The sequence below is a fragment of the Aspergillus ochraceoroseus genome (assembly GCF_002846915.1).
Source record: "Aspergillus ochraceoroseus IBT 24754 chromosome Unknown P175scaffold_5, whole genome shotgun sequence".
NCBI classification, from domain to species: domain Eukaryota; kingdom Fungi; phylum Ascomycota; class Eurotiomycetes; order Eurotiales; family Aspergillaceae; genus Aspergillus; species Aspergillus ochraceoroseus.
This window is the reverse complement of record NW_024468480.1, coordinates 1,840,065-1,857,447: the sequence shown is the minus strand read 5'-3', so window position 1 is coordinate 1,857,447 and position 17,383 is coordinate 1,840,065. Positions and strand designations below refer to the sequence as shown.

Sequence of the window (17,383 nt, the reverse complement as noted above, 5' to 3'; positions counted from 1 at the left end):
CCGAGGATCTCCCATCTCCACCTCTTATTATCACTTGAACTACACGTTTGTTAACATCACAGTTGGATTGGTTAGATCCTTCTCCTCATATCCAGCGATGGGAGCTTAAAAAGGTAGAGCCTCTCATATCCATAAGTGCCCAGGTGGGTGGTTTCCCCAGTCTATCAACTTGTCTGTCGCAAGAGCCATTCCAGACCCCCCATACATAAACCCCGACCATTGCATTTCGCACCATCCCCTCAAGGTCGCTTACGGTACCCCAGGCGCTTATTTCGCGCGATAGATAGCCCAGCCCGTCAAAGCCCACCGCAGCTGGCTTTATCATCCCGACGAAGCTTTCTTCCACTGGCGACACCTAGCGTCATGTGTGTATCTATAAGAGCCCCCCAAGTGAAATGTCGCATGTCAAATCCTGTATACTGCTTTACAGCATGTGCCCTCGCCTCACTCACCCGTCGCCAAAACCACGGCAACGACATACTCCCCATCATGCGAAATCGATAACCGACCAACCCTCCCCCCCTCCGGAGAAAGATACACCACCTCCGGCCTCCCCTGATCAACCTCGCCTACGCGCACCAGAACATCCTTCCACCCGAGACTCGCAGCCCCCAGTGGCGCTGCTTTCCTGGCGGCTTCCTTTGCTGCAAACCGACCGGCGAGCCAGCGGGCCATATCGGGCGTTATGGAGGTCGAGCCGCTAGGTGGTGCCTGGGAAGTAGACGGAGTGGGGATAGCAAATCGGGTGCGGAAGTCATGCTGTTCTTGTTCGCAGAGGATGCGGCGCGTGAACCGAGTGAGGTAGTCTCCGGGCCGGTTGATTAGGCGGGTGATACGGGGCAGGTGGACAATATCCGTACCGATATTGAAAGGTAAGGGGAAAGGAAGTGGTTTCATGTTGTTAGAGGGAAATAATGAGGTTGTAGGAGAAGGAGAAGGAGAAGTTGGTAGCCTGGGTCTGTTTTTTTTTTTTTTGTAACTCTCTACATTTGGACATGAGTATACGCGATGACTAAGCAGATGATTATCAGAAAATATGGAGGGCCCAAGTTGAAACAACAATAGCGGGTGCGACACGGGTCTTTACGTATTCAATTACACGCTGAGAGAAACACGATGCGCTCTTTACACATCAATAGATACTACATATTGTACATGCTACGCGCGGACCGGGTCGATACCGCCAGAAAAGCAAGTCCAGAAACGTCCTGACAAGCACCAAATGAAAGCAAATATAAGCCTTCTAGGTGTATACCTCTATATGTACAGATTCACACCCCACTCTCGTGGGTTCAGACAGGCCATCGGGCCTATCTGGCCCGCGAGTCCATTCCCCCAGGACACTCACTCCCTTTCACCAAGTCTCAATTAACGTGACCATCGGTTCATTGCGTGTGAAGAATGTATCGCAGGTTCTCAAGAAGTACCGGAACCAAGTGTCCTCCATTGATTTCCATTGACTCCAGGGGTATCCTAATGATCCGCTTTTTTCTGTTCCCCGTTCACAGATTTCAAAAAGTCCCTGCAAAAACGTCGGTCAGTGCAATTGCTTTGGTATTTCATTCCCACAGTAAACAAAGTAGAGTGTTATCTAGTCCGATTGAAGGGAAAGTCGAAAACTGGGTGTCGGGCAAGAACAACGTACTGAATGAAGGTCTCCTCATCCTGAGAAGAAGCCTGGATTGGAGGAGTGATCGATTGCTTCTGGGCACCGGAGCCACGGGTAGCGAGGTAGGTACCACCGAAGAGAGCGCCCAGGACACCCATGGCGAGCTATACAGAAATTCGAAGACAATTAGCTATCTCCCGTTGAACCCGGACGACAGGATCTCGGGAAAACCCACGCAAGCCGCCCAGGGGATGGCTCAGCTAGGGGGTGAGGAACGTACAACGTGGGAACCGACTTGCTTGCCGGCAAGCTGATAGTAGACGACCATGATGACGGATTGAGGACGGAAAGGGTTCAAGAAAGAACAGTCACTGCGGCGAATGAAGCGGTACGAAAGAGCTGGCCCTGCGGGAGTCGTCCAAACGGCAAGCGATGGAAGTTGCGGCGACTTTAGTCTTTACCGCATGTGGTTTAGGGGGGGAGAGAATATGACTAAGCGGAATGAGTCATCTCTGAGTCAGCAAATAAAAAATGACATCACATGATATGTCACGAGTGGGTCACGTGATGTCCCGAGAGTTTCCGTCCCGCGGATGACGTCGGGAATATAAAGCGGGATATGAGGATGATTCGATTCCAATGAATCAAAGCAATGGGTTCATATAATAAGGTTACAATATTAGGGTAGGTTACGGTCCGAGAGCCTTTTGGAAAGAAGGAAACCAAATCCAAACCAGCAGCAAAAAGAAGAGGGAGACCGACACGACCAGAGCTTAGGACCAAAGGAAGTGTCCTCGACATACCTCGGGGAAGTATTCTCTTCCCTGGAGCTCCATTTGACAGGGAGTTGCCCCCGGCTAGCTATTCGGTTGTCGTGTACTCCGTACGGGTATAATATAATGTACAGCAGTAATACAGACTATAAGAGCCTGTGATGCGGGTGGGGGAGCGTGATGGAGCTTCCACGAGGGGTTTCTTTTTCTTTCTTTTCCAGTAGTTTCAAGTTCCGGCCTTACTATCACCATCACCGTTGATTCATCAAGTTGCAGTAGTGCATTCAGCCCATTTTTCTCTTCTGGTGTCTTTTCTTCGCTTTTTACTTTCATTTATTTACTTCCCACTCCCTCCAGCCTAGCAAAGGGAAAATAACGAGGACAACACTGGTCTCAGCACAAGATGTTCTGGGGAAGCGGAGGACAAAAGGACAATACGTCTGAAAAGCCTCAAGAGCCCATCACCAGGGGAAAACTAACCCCTCAAATGCAAGAGCTAGTTGATAATGATGATGGTTTCTATTATGATGATGTTTATACCCCATAGTACGTACATCTTTTGCTGTTCTCAGTTCTGACTGTCGCGTGCTCTATTGCTTCTCCATCTATTCCCCGCCACACCACTGCACTTCATCCTCTCTCTCTCTCTCTCTCTCTCTCTCTCTCTCTCTCTCTCTCTAAAACAAATCAAAATGAAGGACCAAACTGATCCCCCTTAGCTCCGTTGATTCCACCGAAACCCCATACCGCTATGCCGGGTACGCGACCCGCCTGCGCACTATCCTCCTCTCCGCCCACCGCTACGTCGCCTACACCTCCGACATAGGCGAGTCCTTCCGCCCCGTCGCTCACCCCTACCTCGTGCGCACCGCCTACGGAATCTCCTGGACCTACTTAATCGGCGATGTCGCCCACGAGGGCTACAAGGCCTATCTCCGCAACCGTCGCGTGCTCGCTCCACCCTGCGAAGCCTACAAAGACGCCAGCGACCTAGCCCACCAAGATGTTGCCAAGGGCATGGCCACAGGCAGCAACACGGGCGGAGCTTTGCGCAACAACCCCGACCCTGTCAACAAAAAAACCCAGCCTGATACCCTGACTCCATGGCCGTCAACGACTATCCCACTGATCGAAGACTACCGCATGGTGATGGCGCAGCGCGCCGTGTTCCAGAGCATCGCCAGTATGGGTCTGCCAGCATTCACAATCCACAGCGTGGTCAAGTACTCTGGCCGGGTGCTGAAGAACAACAAGAGTGTGTTTTTCCGCACTTGGGCTCCTATCGGTGTACGTTTTTTTTTTCTCCCTTCCTTTGCTTTTCCTCTACTACGCGCCCACAATCGAAGGGGAATAAATACCATAGATGGGCTAATATCTATCCACGTGCAGCTCGGTCTCTCCGTCGTCCCTTTCCTCCCTTACCTCTTTGACGAACCCGTCGAAAAAGCTGTCGAATGGGCCTTCGAAACCGGGCTCCGCGCTTACGCAGGCGAAGACGCAGTTCGCCATCTCCCCCATGCGCCTCCGCCGGCGCACGCCCCAAGCATCATCCCCGCTCCAGGGCCAGACGCCAAAATCTCCTGGGACGAGTACAAAGACGAACTCCGCCGCGCAAAGGAAGAGCGAAAACGAGACCGCGAGGAACGCGGCCAGTCGGGGATTCGGTCCATGGTAGGAGGATTTAGCTTTGGCTCTTCTGCCTCCGATTCAAAAGATAAGTCGGAGTGAGTCTAGTCTCGTCTAGTCGTGGCTTCGCTTTCTTGCGTTCAAGCGATTACAAGTAACTAGAATCAGTGTCGCTTTGTAAAAAAAAAAAAAAAAAGACCTTTTTTTTTTTTTTCTTTGCGCGTTGTGCCGCTCTCTTCTCGATTCACCTGGACAATGCGGATGCTTCGTCTCATATATTCATTTGTACATAATGGTTAGCATCTTCTCTTCTCATGGGTTTAATATCTTCTCTTTTGGTTGATTAGCTTTGGGTCCAAAATCTATACACTTAACTAAATTCTATAGCGCACCCTACCATGCCCCAGTCGAAGAGATCAACCCTGGGGCCAGTGATCCCCGAAAAGGGTATAAAATACACTACCAAAATTCAAAAAGGTATAAGTTCATTCCAACATCCATGCCAAAACATGGTTCATGTCGTGCTTCTCTACTTCACTATACATCTGTACAAAACAAAAAAGAAATGGTGGAGAACAGAGTCAGATTCGAACAGGGCAAGAGAGTAGAGCAATGACATCTCTCATCACGGATACTACCACCCAACCATTAGAGGAGCATAAATAGTCAGTTAGCCAGAAAGAGTTTCATGGGAAAGATGAGAGAAGGAGAAGTAAGGATTGCGGTGGTGAGATCTTGCTCTGCGTCACCATCATAAAGGAAGGTAAGAAGAGGAAAGGCGGGCTAGAGAAGGAGACAAATGTAGAAACAATATGGGGAATAAGGAAGAAAAGAAAATATGTAAAGGGGCAAAAAAAATTATACAGAAAGACATGCATCCAATGGACGGATGCAAATACATCGAACTTTGAATACAGTTAGAAAACCAATTGTATACCAGAATATATCCCATAGACAAGGGAAAGAGGGGGAAATGACTGTAGCGCAGAGACCTTGATTCTCCCATCTGCTCTTTCTTTGTGATTTTGCCCCTGTCTATCTTCGAACCAGAACAATGCGATCCACATTATTTTTGTCTTTTTTTTTTCTTTTTTTTATATATGTTCAAGATGATCATCATCAGTAAACTAATTCCATCCGAGGGAATTCTCTGCCATGACGGGAGCACTGATCATCTGGGTTCTTTGGCTTCCTCGGCTGTTCTGGCTGCCACGAGAAAGGCGGCCACCAGCAGCAAACAGTGGTCCAGCAACGCCCTCGCTCATTTGTTCGACACTGGAGTTAGTGCGGCGGTGGAGTTGACGTTTCTTCCGATAGCGACGAGCAACCCAGAACATACCAGCTCCATAGGCAGCAGCACCAGCAACAACACCAACGCCAATTCCAACGGAACTAGGCTTAGCCGAAGAGCTGCTATTGGCACCAGCAACGGAGTCATCATAAATGTTCTTGTTGGCAGTGCCACCGTTGTTGCTACCCGAGTTGTAATTAGCGGTGCTAGATGAAGAGCTACCAGAAGAGGAATCATCAGAACTTCCAACGACAAGAGGAATTGAAGGATCAAGCATTGACAGCAGAGTCTTCACAGAGCCGTTAGGCTGCTCATAGAGCATTGAAATAGGGTTGTGAAGCATCTTGTCCAGCGTGTCAACATCGTCCGAGGGAATGTAAGCCTGGGCAACAGTAGCAATATAACCAGTGCTTGCAGAATTGTCATATGGTTGAATAGAAGACATGACAATGTTCTTGCTCAAGGCCTGCAGGGCATACTCAAGACCCTCTGGGACGTATAAGAAAATCTGCGAGGAAGATAGTGGGTGAGTAGCCACGAACGAGTACCGAAGAGGCCTGGTAAAGCCTAGCTGAATCAAAGTAGATCCTTCGGGGGCCTCAGGGGTGCCACTGGCAGGAGAGATAGAGCCAGGTAATTCAGTCGGAGCGATGGTGGCAGTCTCCTCGGTGGTTGTCTCCTCAGCAGTCGGTGTAGGCTCAACCAGGATGCTTGATGGAACAAAGCCATTGGTATTAGAAGCTTGCTCAGCGGTGCTAGTCTCCGTGGTAGTCTCCGTGGTGGTTCCCGTGGTGGTTTCCGTAGCAGCCTTCGTGGTGGTAATGGAGTTCTCTGTGCTACTAGTAGTGGTTGTTACGAGCGTCGCAGAAGGCGTAGGCTGACTGGTCCCAGTCGCGGACGAAGCCGATGTAATCAAACCACTGGTCGAAGGAGCGGGAATAATCGAGCCACTAGGCGCTGTGGCAGTTGGGATTACTGGCACGGAAGCTCCCACTTCAGTAGAGGTAGAAGTAGAGGTTGAGGTTGGGAAAAGAACACTGGACAAGCTGGAGGGCATGATAGCCAAAGATGTCGAAGGTATCACAGTATCCGTGCTCGAACCAACATTGGTAGAACTTGAAGACGTGGGTGTCGACTCAGGGACACTGACAGAAATTGTAGGCAAGGCGCTGTCAAGCAAGTTTGATGAGGGAGTAGACGAGGCGGTAGCCGTGGTAGATGAGTTGCCAGGAGCAGTGATAGTAGACGCGGTGGTAGCGAGGAGGTCACTCAACAAGCCTCCGGAGGAACTGGTGGCTGACGGAGAGGGGATAATTGAAATGGTTCCGGACGCAGTGATGGTGGAATCGGACGAAAGAATGTCAAGCAAGCCTCCGGACGAGCTAGCGGATGTTGGCGTGACAGCAGTAGAGCCACTGGATGTCACCACTTTGGTAGTTTCCGCAGAGAACAAGCTAGTGGATGTTGGCATGGCAGTACTAGAACCACTGGATGTCACCACTTGGGTAGTTTCCACAGAAGTATTAGAGGTGCCAGGAGAGTTAGTCGAGCTAGCCGCTATCGTGCTGGTAGTCGAACCAAGAAGACTGGTTAAAACGCTATCAATTAGATTACCATCGGTGGTAGTAGTCGAAGTCGCTGCGGAAGTGGTAGATGTTCCCGTACTGGTGGTCACACTTGATATGGTAGTGGTCGAACTGTCTGCGGAAGTAGTCGAAGTTCCTGTACCGGTGGTGACACTCGATATCGTAGTGGTCGAACTGTCTGCAGAGGTGGTCGAAGTTCCTGTACCGGTGGTGACACTCGATATCGTAGTGGTCGAACTGTCTGCAGAGGTGGTCGAAGTTCCTGTGCCGGTGGTGACACTCGATATAGTAGTAGTTGAACTGTCTGCAGAAGTGGTCGAAGTTCCTGTACCAGTGGTGACACTCGATATAGTAGTGGTCGAACTGTCTGCAGAGGTGGTCGAAGTTCCTGTGCCGGTGGTCACACTTGATATGGTAGTGGTCGAACTGTCTGCAGAAGTGGTCGAAGTTCCTGTGCCGGTGGTCACACTTGATATGGTAGTAGTTGAACTGTCTGCAGAAGTAGTCGAAGTTCCCGTAGCAGTGGTCGAAGTTGCAGTGGAGGTAGTTGAACTGTCTGCAGAAGTGCTCGAAGTTCCTGTGGCAGTGGTCGACGTTGCGGTGGAAGTGGTCGAACTCTCTACGGAAGTGGTCGAAGTTCCTGTGGCAGTGGTCGACGTTGCGGAAGTGGTCGATGTTGCGGCAGTGGTCGACGTTGCGGTGGCAGTAGTCGATGTTTCAGTGGTAGTCTTGGTCGTTGAAGACTTCGTTGTTGACGTCGAACCGGTGGTTGTAGTTGTAGTGGCAGTCACCGCGTCCACAGCAGATTTTGTCGTAGTTGAAGCAACAGCCGTGGCTGGAGTAGTCCTGGCGACGCCGGTAATGGTGTGAGTTACGCCATTAGCATCGATGGAGAGGGTAATGGGGACGATGACAACCTCAGCAGGCTGGTCACTGGTCGAGCTGGTAGTATTGGAATCAGAGCTAAACCGCGAATCAAGCCTGTTTAAGCTTGAAGACCCAGAATCCGAAATGACTTCTCTCGCGACTCCTTTGGGGATATCATGGAGAGGTCGTAGCTGGTCCGCAGCGACCAAGTTTAGGCCACCAAGCGACAAGGCGGCGGCGAGCAGGGCCGTCCGTAATACCATGGTTGCGAAGCGAGCAAACAAGCGATGGAGTAATAGATGAATATATCCAAAGGAAAGGACTGAGCGATAGCTCAATTGTAAAGCGTCTGGGCCAAATCCCGAAACAGACGAGGAGTTCAAGTGACGAATACAAGATCCCACGGTTGATATCGATGATCTATAGAATCGGTGGCTAGCAGTGGGCGTCTCGGACGAGGATTCTTTCCAGCCGTCCTTTGTTCACTTATTTCTCCGGTAGGGATAACAAGGCTGGCAGCGATTTGCGTTGATCAAATGATGGGAATTCTTCGAGTAATAAACAAATAGGGATTAAAGAGCGGCAGGGGAGTGGTTGACCAACAGAGGACCCCTCAAAAAGAGAAACAAGAATACTTTCGGCGATAAAAAAGCACAGAGAAACGAGTGTATGTCTGTAAGGAGCGAACGACAAAGTCTAGAACAGGAATGTCAAAAAAAGGAGCGCGGTGGTGGTGGTGATGATGATGATGATGATGGAGGGAGGTGGTTGAAGGTAGGTGTAATGGTGGTACCTTTTTAGTACAGGGTGCGACCGTGGGAAAGAGTGGATGCAAGGAGACAAGGCAAGCGATGAATTGTCAGGTCCCAGCGGTTCATTGACATAGAAACAAAAACAAGGACCAGGGGCTATCTACATCAACGACAGCACCAAATGATGGTAAGGCATCCGGAGAAAGGGGTGAAACAACAGGAAAATCGAAAGAGATGAGGATACCAGAAAAAAGTAAAAATAAAACTAAAAGGAAGGAGAGTAAGAAGAAGACGAAAAAGAAGAAGAAGAAGAAGAAGAAGAAGAATCCAGAGGGGCAAGAAAGAAGGAGTAACTGCTAGTAAGGGAGGGAAATTGGAGGAGGGAAGGAAAAAGGCCGTGGAAATACGAATCCGTACGGGAGCGCTGCAAGTGGAGAAAGAAAACCACGTATTACCACTTACAAAGGGAAATAGCTAAAAGTTCTAAGAATAAATCTCCTTTCTCTCTCCAAACCACTTCTTTATTCTTTGACTGAAATCAAGGCTTTCTGCAGGCACAGCCATCCTTTAGCATCGGGGCTATGTCTAATGTACTCTGTATGTACTACTAGTACAGTACATACATATTCCTCATGCAAAGATTGCGACATTTCCCAACTCCTGTTAGAATGAAATGACGCCCGACTCACACCAGTAGTACCAAGTCCAATCCTCCTTGTAAAATGAGACTGGGGCCACGCACAACACTAAATGCCTTAGTATGGAGTATATTGGTACTGTATTATTAGTTTTGATTTTTTTTTTTTTTTTTTTGATTTTTTTGGCTTACCTACTCTGTAGGAGTACCATATCGAGACCTCCAGACTCCAGACATGGTTCTTCATTTTGAGTCTCGCTTCGTTCGAATTTTCGGCGGTTCTCATCTTTTCCCTTCCCCTACACCGGTAGACAAGAAGTAGCCTGTCGGGGTTTTTCCTAGGGTAAGACGAGCGCTATGGCCTACGGAGTAGAGAGGAGGAGGATGATGGGGGTACGGAGGCGATTGGAGCAATATAAAAGATAATTATCTTAGTCTCTGATGAATTAACTTACAGAGTAGGTAAGTCCCCAAGATGATCTAATATAACGGTTCCTCTGGCCAAACCAAGGCGTTCGTTGGTTTTTCTCTCCCAGCGGCCAGCGACAGCTCCAAAAACTTCCCATTTGGTCGATAATTCCAGTCCTTACCGCGAGATGAAGCACGGGTCCCAACTCGCGACCAGTAAGATTGAATGCTGTCGATCAGTTAATTTGTACGGCGCGCATCGCAATTACTGCGGGCCTCGGTTTTTTTTTTTTTTCTGCACAGCAGCACTTCTCCTGTCAAGGTTAAGACTGCTGTTAGGCCTAGACCGACGGCGTCATCTTAGTGCATTGTGTTCCTGGATTGGTGTGGGGTCCATTCCCAGTGCGTGGTGATATTGTTTCTCTTTAAAGTTACCAGGGAGTGGAAACAGGGAGATAGATCATGGATTAACATTGAACTTGATCAATCATCAGAAGAACTTTCTCTTGTTCGTCTAGAGGCATGGCTTGCATTTGAGTGTCAGTGTGGAAGCCTGGAAGGTATAGTAGGGTAGAGTGAAATGTGCCGACAGGAGCAAGAAGATAAAGATACTTACCCCTATTATTATGGAGGACTACTAGTAGTACACTACTCTGTACTACTCCTGCTCTGGCCACACCAAGCCATCCAATCCACACTGTCGCACCATCCCAGTCGCCCATCCTCCAGACTCACAACATTCTACCGGGCCCTCCCTTACACTCAAATTTAAAACCAGCACCATCTGCAATACCTTTAAAAATGATCTCAATGCCAAGAAACACTAGTCCTTTTTGCGCGTGTTCTGGTAAGTATGATTCCAGCAATAGTGTATTGTATAGTATTAAGGTATTCTATTATACTGATATGTTATCTAACATGTTTTGTTATTAAAACACTATATAGCTGCCTAGGTACTCCGTATAGTACGGAGTACTCCATAACCTAGTTAAGCACAAGATCATCTCCCCACAAAAATGGAGAATGCCTCTTTTCATTGCAGCAAAGGAATACAAGAAATATATTTATAAAATGGAGCTTAGCTAATATACTTGCTGCCCTACTTATTACTTACTGGATCTGAACCCTACAGTCTACCTAGGTATCAAAGAGTTCTTCATAGCTACAAGTGTTTATTCCACAGAACTCCCACGCTCAAGAAAGTTATTATGACATTATGCCACCATTTCTAGCTAGAACACGAAGGATCAATTTGATTAGTATAGCTATAAAAGTTAGGTAGTTTTGACCCCAAATGGGATCTATTTCATTTCGTTATTGATTTGACATCCATCAGGTTATGAGCCGGGAGGTGCATATTTGACCGTATTCGGCTGACAAGTTGAATCCAAGACAGCGCACACTATCAGTAAATATAAACCCTAAGAAAAACTCCTAAGAGTAAGTCAGTGTTAGATATAACTATAATTAGTGAGGTGGGTAATAGCCAGCATCCTTAAGAATACAGGTAGTAGTGACTGTCCAACTGTTATCCCGGGGTTGTTGAGCAACAAACTGTATCAGGACAAAATAGTTGTCTAGGCACTGTTTAGCTGAACAAAAGTTGACAGGTGTTATATCTGTGATAGTGAACACTCCCTATCTAGTGGTAGGGACAGCTTCTCACCTACCTAACAAATTCTGATTACTGTGTTCTACTAATAGGCTAAAAAGCCCCCCATGACCACCATCTGATGGTGGTCATAGCTATTCGGTAGCCAGACCTTTGGTCGGGTGCTTTTACTGTTGCACAATGCACTCAGCCCTTTGTCTTACGTGTTGTATATTTGGTGCCCTCAGCCAGGTTCTATTTGCTCAGGACTGATTTCAGCAAGGGCGTAGAGCGTCTGGGAATTATCAGATTGGGGGTATATCAATATTCAGATAGTGTAGGGTTGCTGCTAAAATTACCTGGGGTGTTCCCATGCTTCAAGTCGCAAGACAGAGTCATTATTACCTAGGTAGGTAGGCTGTGTGTCATAAGTAGGTATCCTCACAGTAGCTGCCACCGGGGAGCCTAGCATTCGAATCATATTGAATCTGCTTTGACCTTAGGGTCCTCAGAACAACCTTGAACTATTGTTTGACTCTTTTTCGCTCGTACAATCATCTGACAGGACTCCAGTTTTATTACACTTTTCTTACAGTTCTATACCATACCGTAAATATACAGGAATATAAATATTCCGGCGCTAATTCATATTTGAATTAGTGCTCGATTTTGGGGATAATTTTAAAGGACCCCAGGGCGAGACCCTCGGCTTTGAATTCTACTGTACCATGTATCATATTGTATTTATTCGACTGGCATGATCCCTGCCATTAGCATTATTAAATTAATGGGCAAGCAGTGCACTATGAACTCGGTATCTCGGCAGTTCTTTCTCGTCTTTATTCATACCAAATGACTCGCTTAAGCGTGGACGACGCCTAAATACTGACTACGGAGTACATGCCGCCCACGTGCGGATTCCTGATTGTCTAGAACCTAGCAATCCTCCAATTCCTATCGACAAGAGCTAGCCACAAGACAAGCACTGCCAATCCTCGTTATGATGAGTAATTTCTACCTCTTCGTGTCAATTTGCCAAGGAATAGAGGCAAATTTACCAAGGTGTAGCACGCAGGACCGCATCTGTTTTAAAGTTGACCGGTGTGACATGGCCCCCTTGAATCTCCCTCAAACTTCAAAACACCAGCAGAGGCTTCAGCTGGTTACAGGCTCTTATTTCCATTCGTGAGATAGGCTGGCAGAGTCCAGACTTCCGGATCGACAAGTCAATGCTTTTGGTAAGTATGATTCACTCTCCGGAGGGCCATGATCATCATTATTATGCTCCTCGTATAGGTACGATCGGATGAGCGATCACCAGCATTTTCCATGATAGGCGAGTAGAATGCATACTCCTCGCAAGCACAGATTCCGGCATATCCCATCAATCATTCTGTCCCCACCCCTAGTTGGATAACCTTGCCAACTCATTCCTGGGCCTTAGGCCATCCAAAGGTGCCTTATATTGGGCCTTTGCTAGTGAGAGGACATAGGAGTCGGCGAGCTGGCGAGAGTGAGAGAGAAGTTTGCCTGTGATCAGTCCATAACGGAGTCAACAGACAGATATGAAACCTCGCGGAAGCCCTCGTGCACCAACGTCCAAGGTATAGGACACAAAATGTAGGATTGCGGGCCTCTGTGACATGTCACTTTCACGCACACCTATCTCGGCATCTTTAATTCCCTACTTTATTGCCCAGGTACGATGCTACATAACTTGATAGTTAATCTCGCCTCATTGTATCGGGGAGGGAGGGGGGGGGGGGATACGATCAGGGTTTCTTTACATCTCTAGGATGATAGACGTATCAAATATAAAGTGCATTAAATTATATGCTCCAGCAAGCGACCTGCACTCTAAGCAAGGACCTTGTAAGGCTTTTTATTATGCCTGCCCCAAGGTACCTGTGGTGGACCACATCAAACAACGAAATTAGTTGCGCTAAGCCTGTTCCTGAACAGACCCGTTAGCTCCACAGAGGGAGACCAAAATTGGGCCTGCTTTTCATTGGCTGCCGGCAAATTGTCGTATCTGTATTGTAATTCCTGTATCCCGTGTTTAAAGGAACACGCAGACATTTGACATTTCCCTAATGGTAAATAAATAAATGCATTCATTACTCCACTAATTGTAACCTGCCAAGGAATTCCCATACAAAATTGCACTCTACTCCAATTATCTACATGATAATACATTGAGCCCTTCTTTCTACCATACAAATTTACATTCAAGCGCCTTAAACGCTACTTTTGACATTATTCTCTAGCCTTTTCCTATGCCAAAGCCTTTAATGACAAACTAGCCACCAGCACAGTACTGAATCACAGAAGAAGAGGTAGTTATCCCATGATCCATCTAATCTCGATAACAAATCTGATGAATGTGACAAAGAATATGAAGGTTCTTTCTAGATGCTCTTAAGGCTTTGTATAAGCTTCATCTCTTTCAAGAGGAGCAGGTGGTTAACTAGTTAAAAAAAAAGAGTGGACAGCTGTGTTAAGAGCGATATTCTAAATACATGCATTTGTTGAGGTTTCACTGTAGTAAGTACCACTTGGGTACCTACCAGTCGACTCGAATCTTTACCCCCAGCCCTCGCAATGACTTTCTGGTTCATATGTTGCACTCTACTCGCAATATCCCTTCAGGTTATTTACAGCCAAGCCCCCAACACAGTGAAATGAAATGAAATGAAATGAAATCAACAAAGCAAAGGAAAGACTCAAAGACGGGCCTTCAAAACCTCGGGCCGAGTCACTACACCCGAACACTCGATTTCAACATCCGTTCCCATGGGCAGCGTCTTGGCCGCAACACAAGTCCGAGCCTATACTTGGTAGTAGTAGTCAGTCTGGGACTTCTTTTCCAATCCACTCCCTCGCCTCGTTCCAGTTCCAGTAGACTACACGGAAACCAGGAAACGAAGCGAGAGAGAGAGAGAGAGAGAGACGGTGATAACTCAAAAAAAAAAAAAGGAGGAACATACCGGCTTCGGATCCGGGAAAAAAGAAGCATACACCTCATTCACGGCAGAGAAGTCATTCATGTCCGCTAGAAAGATATTCACCTTGGCTACGTCGTGGATACTGGAGCCGCCTGCTTCAAGCACTGCGCTTAAGTTCTTGAGGACTTGTCTCTATGAAAGGGCGTTCACGTTAGTTGAGTAGGTGAAATTGATGGATGGTATGTATGCGTGGCGTACGTTGGGTTAGATAACTCGGGGGAGATCAGAAAAAAAAGGGGGGGGGGAGGGGGGGGGAGGAAGAAATATACAGTTCTATCCTGTACAGTGCCCTCGACCATCTTGTTCGTCTTAGGATCTACGCCTATTTGTCCGGAGCAGAAAACCAAGTCGCCCACGACAGTGCCTTGTGAAATAAAAGCCGGAGGAGCGGGGGCGCCATTTGTGCGGATGATGTATCTGGATGGTTTCGACATTGTGTATCTTTGAGTGTTTTTTGGGGGGGGGGGGAGATTGTTTATCTTTCCTTTAATTTCGAGGCCAGGGCTGGAACAAGGATAAGTAGGTACTGTAGGTATTTATATGAGTGTGGTGAGTGAGGAGGTGAGATGATTATTCTTGAGGTCGGGTTGATTTGATCTGTGGATTACTCCAGTTTGCCCCACCCAGTGTGATAACGGTCGTGACTAATAACTAATCACAAAGGTGAGATGGGGGAGGAGAGGAGAGGTTGGAGAAGGTAGAGATAGAGGTTTTCATTCCTAATAACTAACTAGGGAACAGGACATAATTTATTTATTACTTATGATTTAGATATAGAGTATTGTTGGTTGGTTGGTTGATCTAGATTAAGAGGGAGAAAACAGGAATATATATTAGGCTTCAACCATGATCCTATAAACTCGTACTGTATTCATCACTTTCTTAATTCAATACTATAGTTTGTTCTGAAGAGATCCTTTACCTTGTCACTTCGGGAGGTTTTGCAGAGGAATCCTGATTGATTCACTCACTAAACAACCTTGCCAGCAATACCAATATATTTACCTCGAACCGTACCCTAATTCTGAGATTACAGAACCTATCTATGGCTTTCAAAAACTGTTCATAAGGGAAAACTAAGTGTAGGATAAAAGGTATCCATGAGCCTCATGATCAAGTACTTTAGAATCTAGTGAATATGTCCTTTGAATTAAATAGGTCCAACATTGAACATATGCATGTCAAAACCAAAGATGATATGCTCCAAAATAAGTTGACCCTAATTAAAAAAACAGATGCTCGATTATTGCAACTATGCTCAATGATTTGCTGACTTATCTACTATGTCCATGTCACAATAAGGAGCCGGGGGTATTGTATATATTTCACACTCATTACTACAGCGCTCGCAAACAATATTTGACCCCAGTAATTAGTCTGTGATGCCTTATCAGATATCTTGCTATCGCCAGCTAGAGTATCTTATAGTAAACACCCATCCTCATAAAAACTATAACAATAGGAACTGTGCAGCATATCTAGATCTGAGTCTTCGGTATTACATGACTCTGGGTGGTACATGAAGGACAGTTGATGTATCAAGTTTCAAATTGCAACCACACGAGGGCTGTTAATGATAGGTACCTGCTAGGTCGATAGCGGAGATCTATGGATCTGATGTATACAACAAGTCTTAGATGCAGGCTGTTTAATGGAGCTCTACTGGCTTTGTTAAGTGGGATGTGGCTGTTCTCATGCCATACTGTGTCCATAAACTGAAGTACTAGAATTGTTTAACTTGGGAACGTGTTAATTTGGAGGAAACGATGGAGTAAGTAGGAAGTATAGATTGATGCACAATTGTACTCTGTACATGCAGCATGCATACGTCCAAGCCGATCGGATGTGGGTTGCTCCGCCGTGGGGTTATCATACAACTTCGGACTTTATTGGTCGCAATCCAACACACTTGGTTCAACTCAATTCCATCTTCTTGATATCAGAGCGACGGTATATTCGTTCGCAGGTTCCTAGTAACTAGAGAAGAGCAGAGTGGTGATTGGTTGCCTGCAAGGGGTGCATTGAAGTACTACCTAGGTTAAAAACCAGTATTGTACAAGTACATGGACCGAGGCTGGGGACCGTCCTAGTTCGTAACTAGCCACCGGGGAGAAGGAGGAGGGGTTTTAAGCGCCCTTGTTGACAGGTGTTCTTTTCATTTGGTTCGGACCAGTTTACCTAGATAAGATACAAGGAAGTTAACGGGTATTAAGTTTGACTAAGAACATGATGATAGAATGGAACGGAAAAAGCCAACCCATGGATAAGATGAGGCGGCCTTGAGTGAGGATCCAGATTGGGATGGGACTTAGAGAGGAATTGGAGTCCAAAAGGAGAATCCCAGATGGAGGTGAAGTTCATCTCATTGACTGAGTTGTGGGCAGTAAAAAGAATGTAAAATGTAAAAATCATACAACTGACAGAAAAAGGGCTAGGAGTTAAAAGGGATTAGCGTAGTGGCACTGTCAAAAAAATCCAATGTGGTTCTGCAGTGGCAACCCACCTCCCCAGTTGCATGGATCCTGGAACCAGCCAACGTAAGTACGGAGTACACTAGATAACTACACTACTAACGGAATTATTGAGGTGGTTAGCTGGTTCTAAATGATCTGAGTAGTACGAGGATGGGCAATTCAGTGGCTGCCCAACCTCGCTGGAGATTCACCAAAGTACCGACAATTTCAACAGGGCTGGAAATAAGCCTAAGAACTAGTGTCAAGTAAGATGTAGACGGCCGGGGAAGAAATTCCGGTGGAAGTCCATCTGATTTCCCTTCAGTTGAACTTGGGGTCAAGTAAGCGGATCGCCTAGAAACTCGTCTTTGTTGAAAGAGAGTCAGATATAGAGTATATCAGATCAGGCTTCTTTAACTCAACTTTAACAGGATCCTCACTTATATACATCCAGTTTATGGACTACTTACTACTCAAGTTCACATTCTTTATTTCTGTCACTCTTCCAAATGGCATTTCTTCTAGGTTATCTGTACCATGCTATTGGCTTATCCAAACCCACCTGAGCACAGCCTGACTCCCTCTCCATGTAACTGGTGGTTTTATCATACTACTTAGGTTGCTTTTTTTTCCCCTACATCACCAACTAGGTAGGAGTGCAAGGCCTCTCTCTCTCTCTCTCTCTTTTTTTTTTTTTTAATCTGGATTTTTCCCAGTCTGTTTCTTGTTTCCCACTTCCTCACCCTGCCTCATTATCCATCAAATTCAATCCCTTACCTCTCCTT

General features: G+C 46.7%; 5 protein-coding genes across 5 annotated transcripts; 1 reads left to right on the top strand and 4 right to left on the bottom strand.

The window, feature by feature from the left end:
• Nucleotides 1–11: 11 nt before the first annotated feature.
• On the bottom strand, nt 12–944 carry P175DRAFT_0502415 (holo-ACP synthase). Its single transcript, XM_040897378.1, has one exon. It carries the CDS (start codon nt 895–897, stop codon nt 445–447), a length of 453 nt encoding a protein of 150 aa, XP_040751652.1. The 5' UTR covers nt 898–944; the 3' UTR covers nt 12–444.
• Nucleotides 945–1,044: 100 nt separating this feature from the next.
• P175DRAFT_0502414 (ATP19 family protein) lies at nt 1,045–1,773 on the bottom strand. The gene is made up of 2 exons (XM_040897377.1): nt 1,646–1,773; nt 1,045–1,522 (listed from the first exon to the last, which is right to left on the bottom strand). The coding sequence occupies exons 1-2, from the start codon at nt 1,765–1,767 to the stop codon at nt 1,474–1,476; spliced, it is 171 nt and encodes a 56-aa protein (XP_040751651.1). The 5' UTR covers nt 1,768–1,773; the 3' UTR covers nt 1,045–1,473.
• A 1,012-nt stretch (nt 1,774–2,785) lies between these two features.
• On the top strand, nt 2,786–4,110 carry P175DRAFT_0494036 (mitochondrial fission process 1 family protein; the record flags this gene model as incomplete). Its single annotated transcript, XM_040896002.1, has 3 exons — nt 2,786–2,928; nt 3,102–3,669; nt 3,772–4,110. The coding sequence occupies 3 exons, from the start codon at nt 2,786–2,788 to the stop codon at nt 4,108–4,110; spliced, it is 1,050 nt and encodes a 349-aa protein (XP_040751650.1).
• Nucleotides 4,111–5,135: 1,025 nt separating this feature from the next.
• P175DRAFT_0494035 (putative mucin family signaling protein Msb2) lies at nt 5,136–8,015 on the bottom strand (the record flags this gene model as incomplete). The annotated part of the gene is made up of 1 exon (XM_040896001.1): nt 5,136–8,015. The coding sequence occupies one exon, from the start codon at nt 8,013–8,015 to the stop codon at nt 5,136–5,138; it is 2,880 nt and encodes a 959-aa protein (XP_040751649.1).
• A 5,751-nt stretch (nt 8,016–13,766) lies between these two features.
• On the bottom strand, nt 13,767–14,613 carry P175DRAFT_0502411 (uncharacterized protein). Its single transcript, XM_040897376.1, has 3 exons — nt 14,415–14,613; nt 14,128–14,277; nt 13,767–13,968 (listed from the first exon to the last, which is right to left on the bottom strand). Exons 1-3 carry the CDS (start codon nt 14,577–14,579, stop codon nt 13,864–13,866), a joined length of 420 nt encoding a protein of 139 aa, XP_040751648.1. The 5' UTR covers nt 14,580–14,613; the 3' UTR covers nt 13,767–13,863.
• Nucleotides 14,614–17,383: the final 2,770 nt, after the last annotated feature.

Bases quoted from the DNA above. Each gene is read 5' to 3' on its own strand.
- P175DRAFT_0502415 (XM_040897378.1), bottom strand. From the start codon at position 897: ATGAAACCACTTCCTTTCCCCTTACCTTTCAATATCGGTACGGATATT.
- P175DRAFT_0502414 (XM_040897377.1), bottom strand. From the start codon at position 1,767: ATGGGTGTCCTGGGCGCTCTCTTCGGTGGTACCTACCTCGCTACCCGT. The intron at 1,523-1,645 runs GTACGTTGTTCT...ACGTTTTTGCAG, and splicing joins GATGAGGAGACCTTCATTCA to GGACTTTTTGAAATCTGTGA.
- P175DRAFT_0502411 (XM_040897376.1), bottom strand. From the start codon at position 14,579: ATGTCGAAACCATCCAGATACATCATCCGCACAAATGGCGCCCCCGCT. The intron at 14,278-14,414 runs GTATATTTCTTC...GCCCTTTCATAG, and splicing joins GCACTGTACAGGATAGAACT to AGACAAGTCCTCAAGAACTT. The intron at 13,969-14,127 runs GTATGTTCCTCC...TACCAAGTATAG, and splicing joins TTTTCCCGGATCCGAAGCCG to GCTCGGACTTGTGTTGCGGC.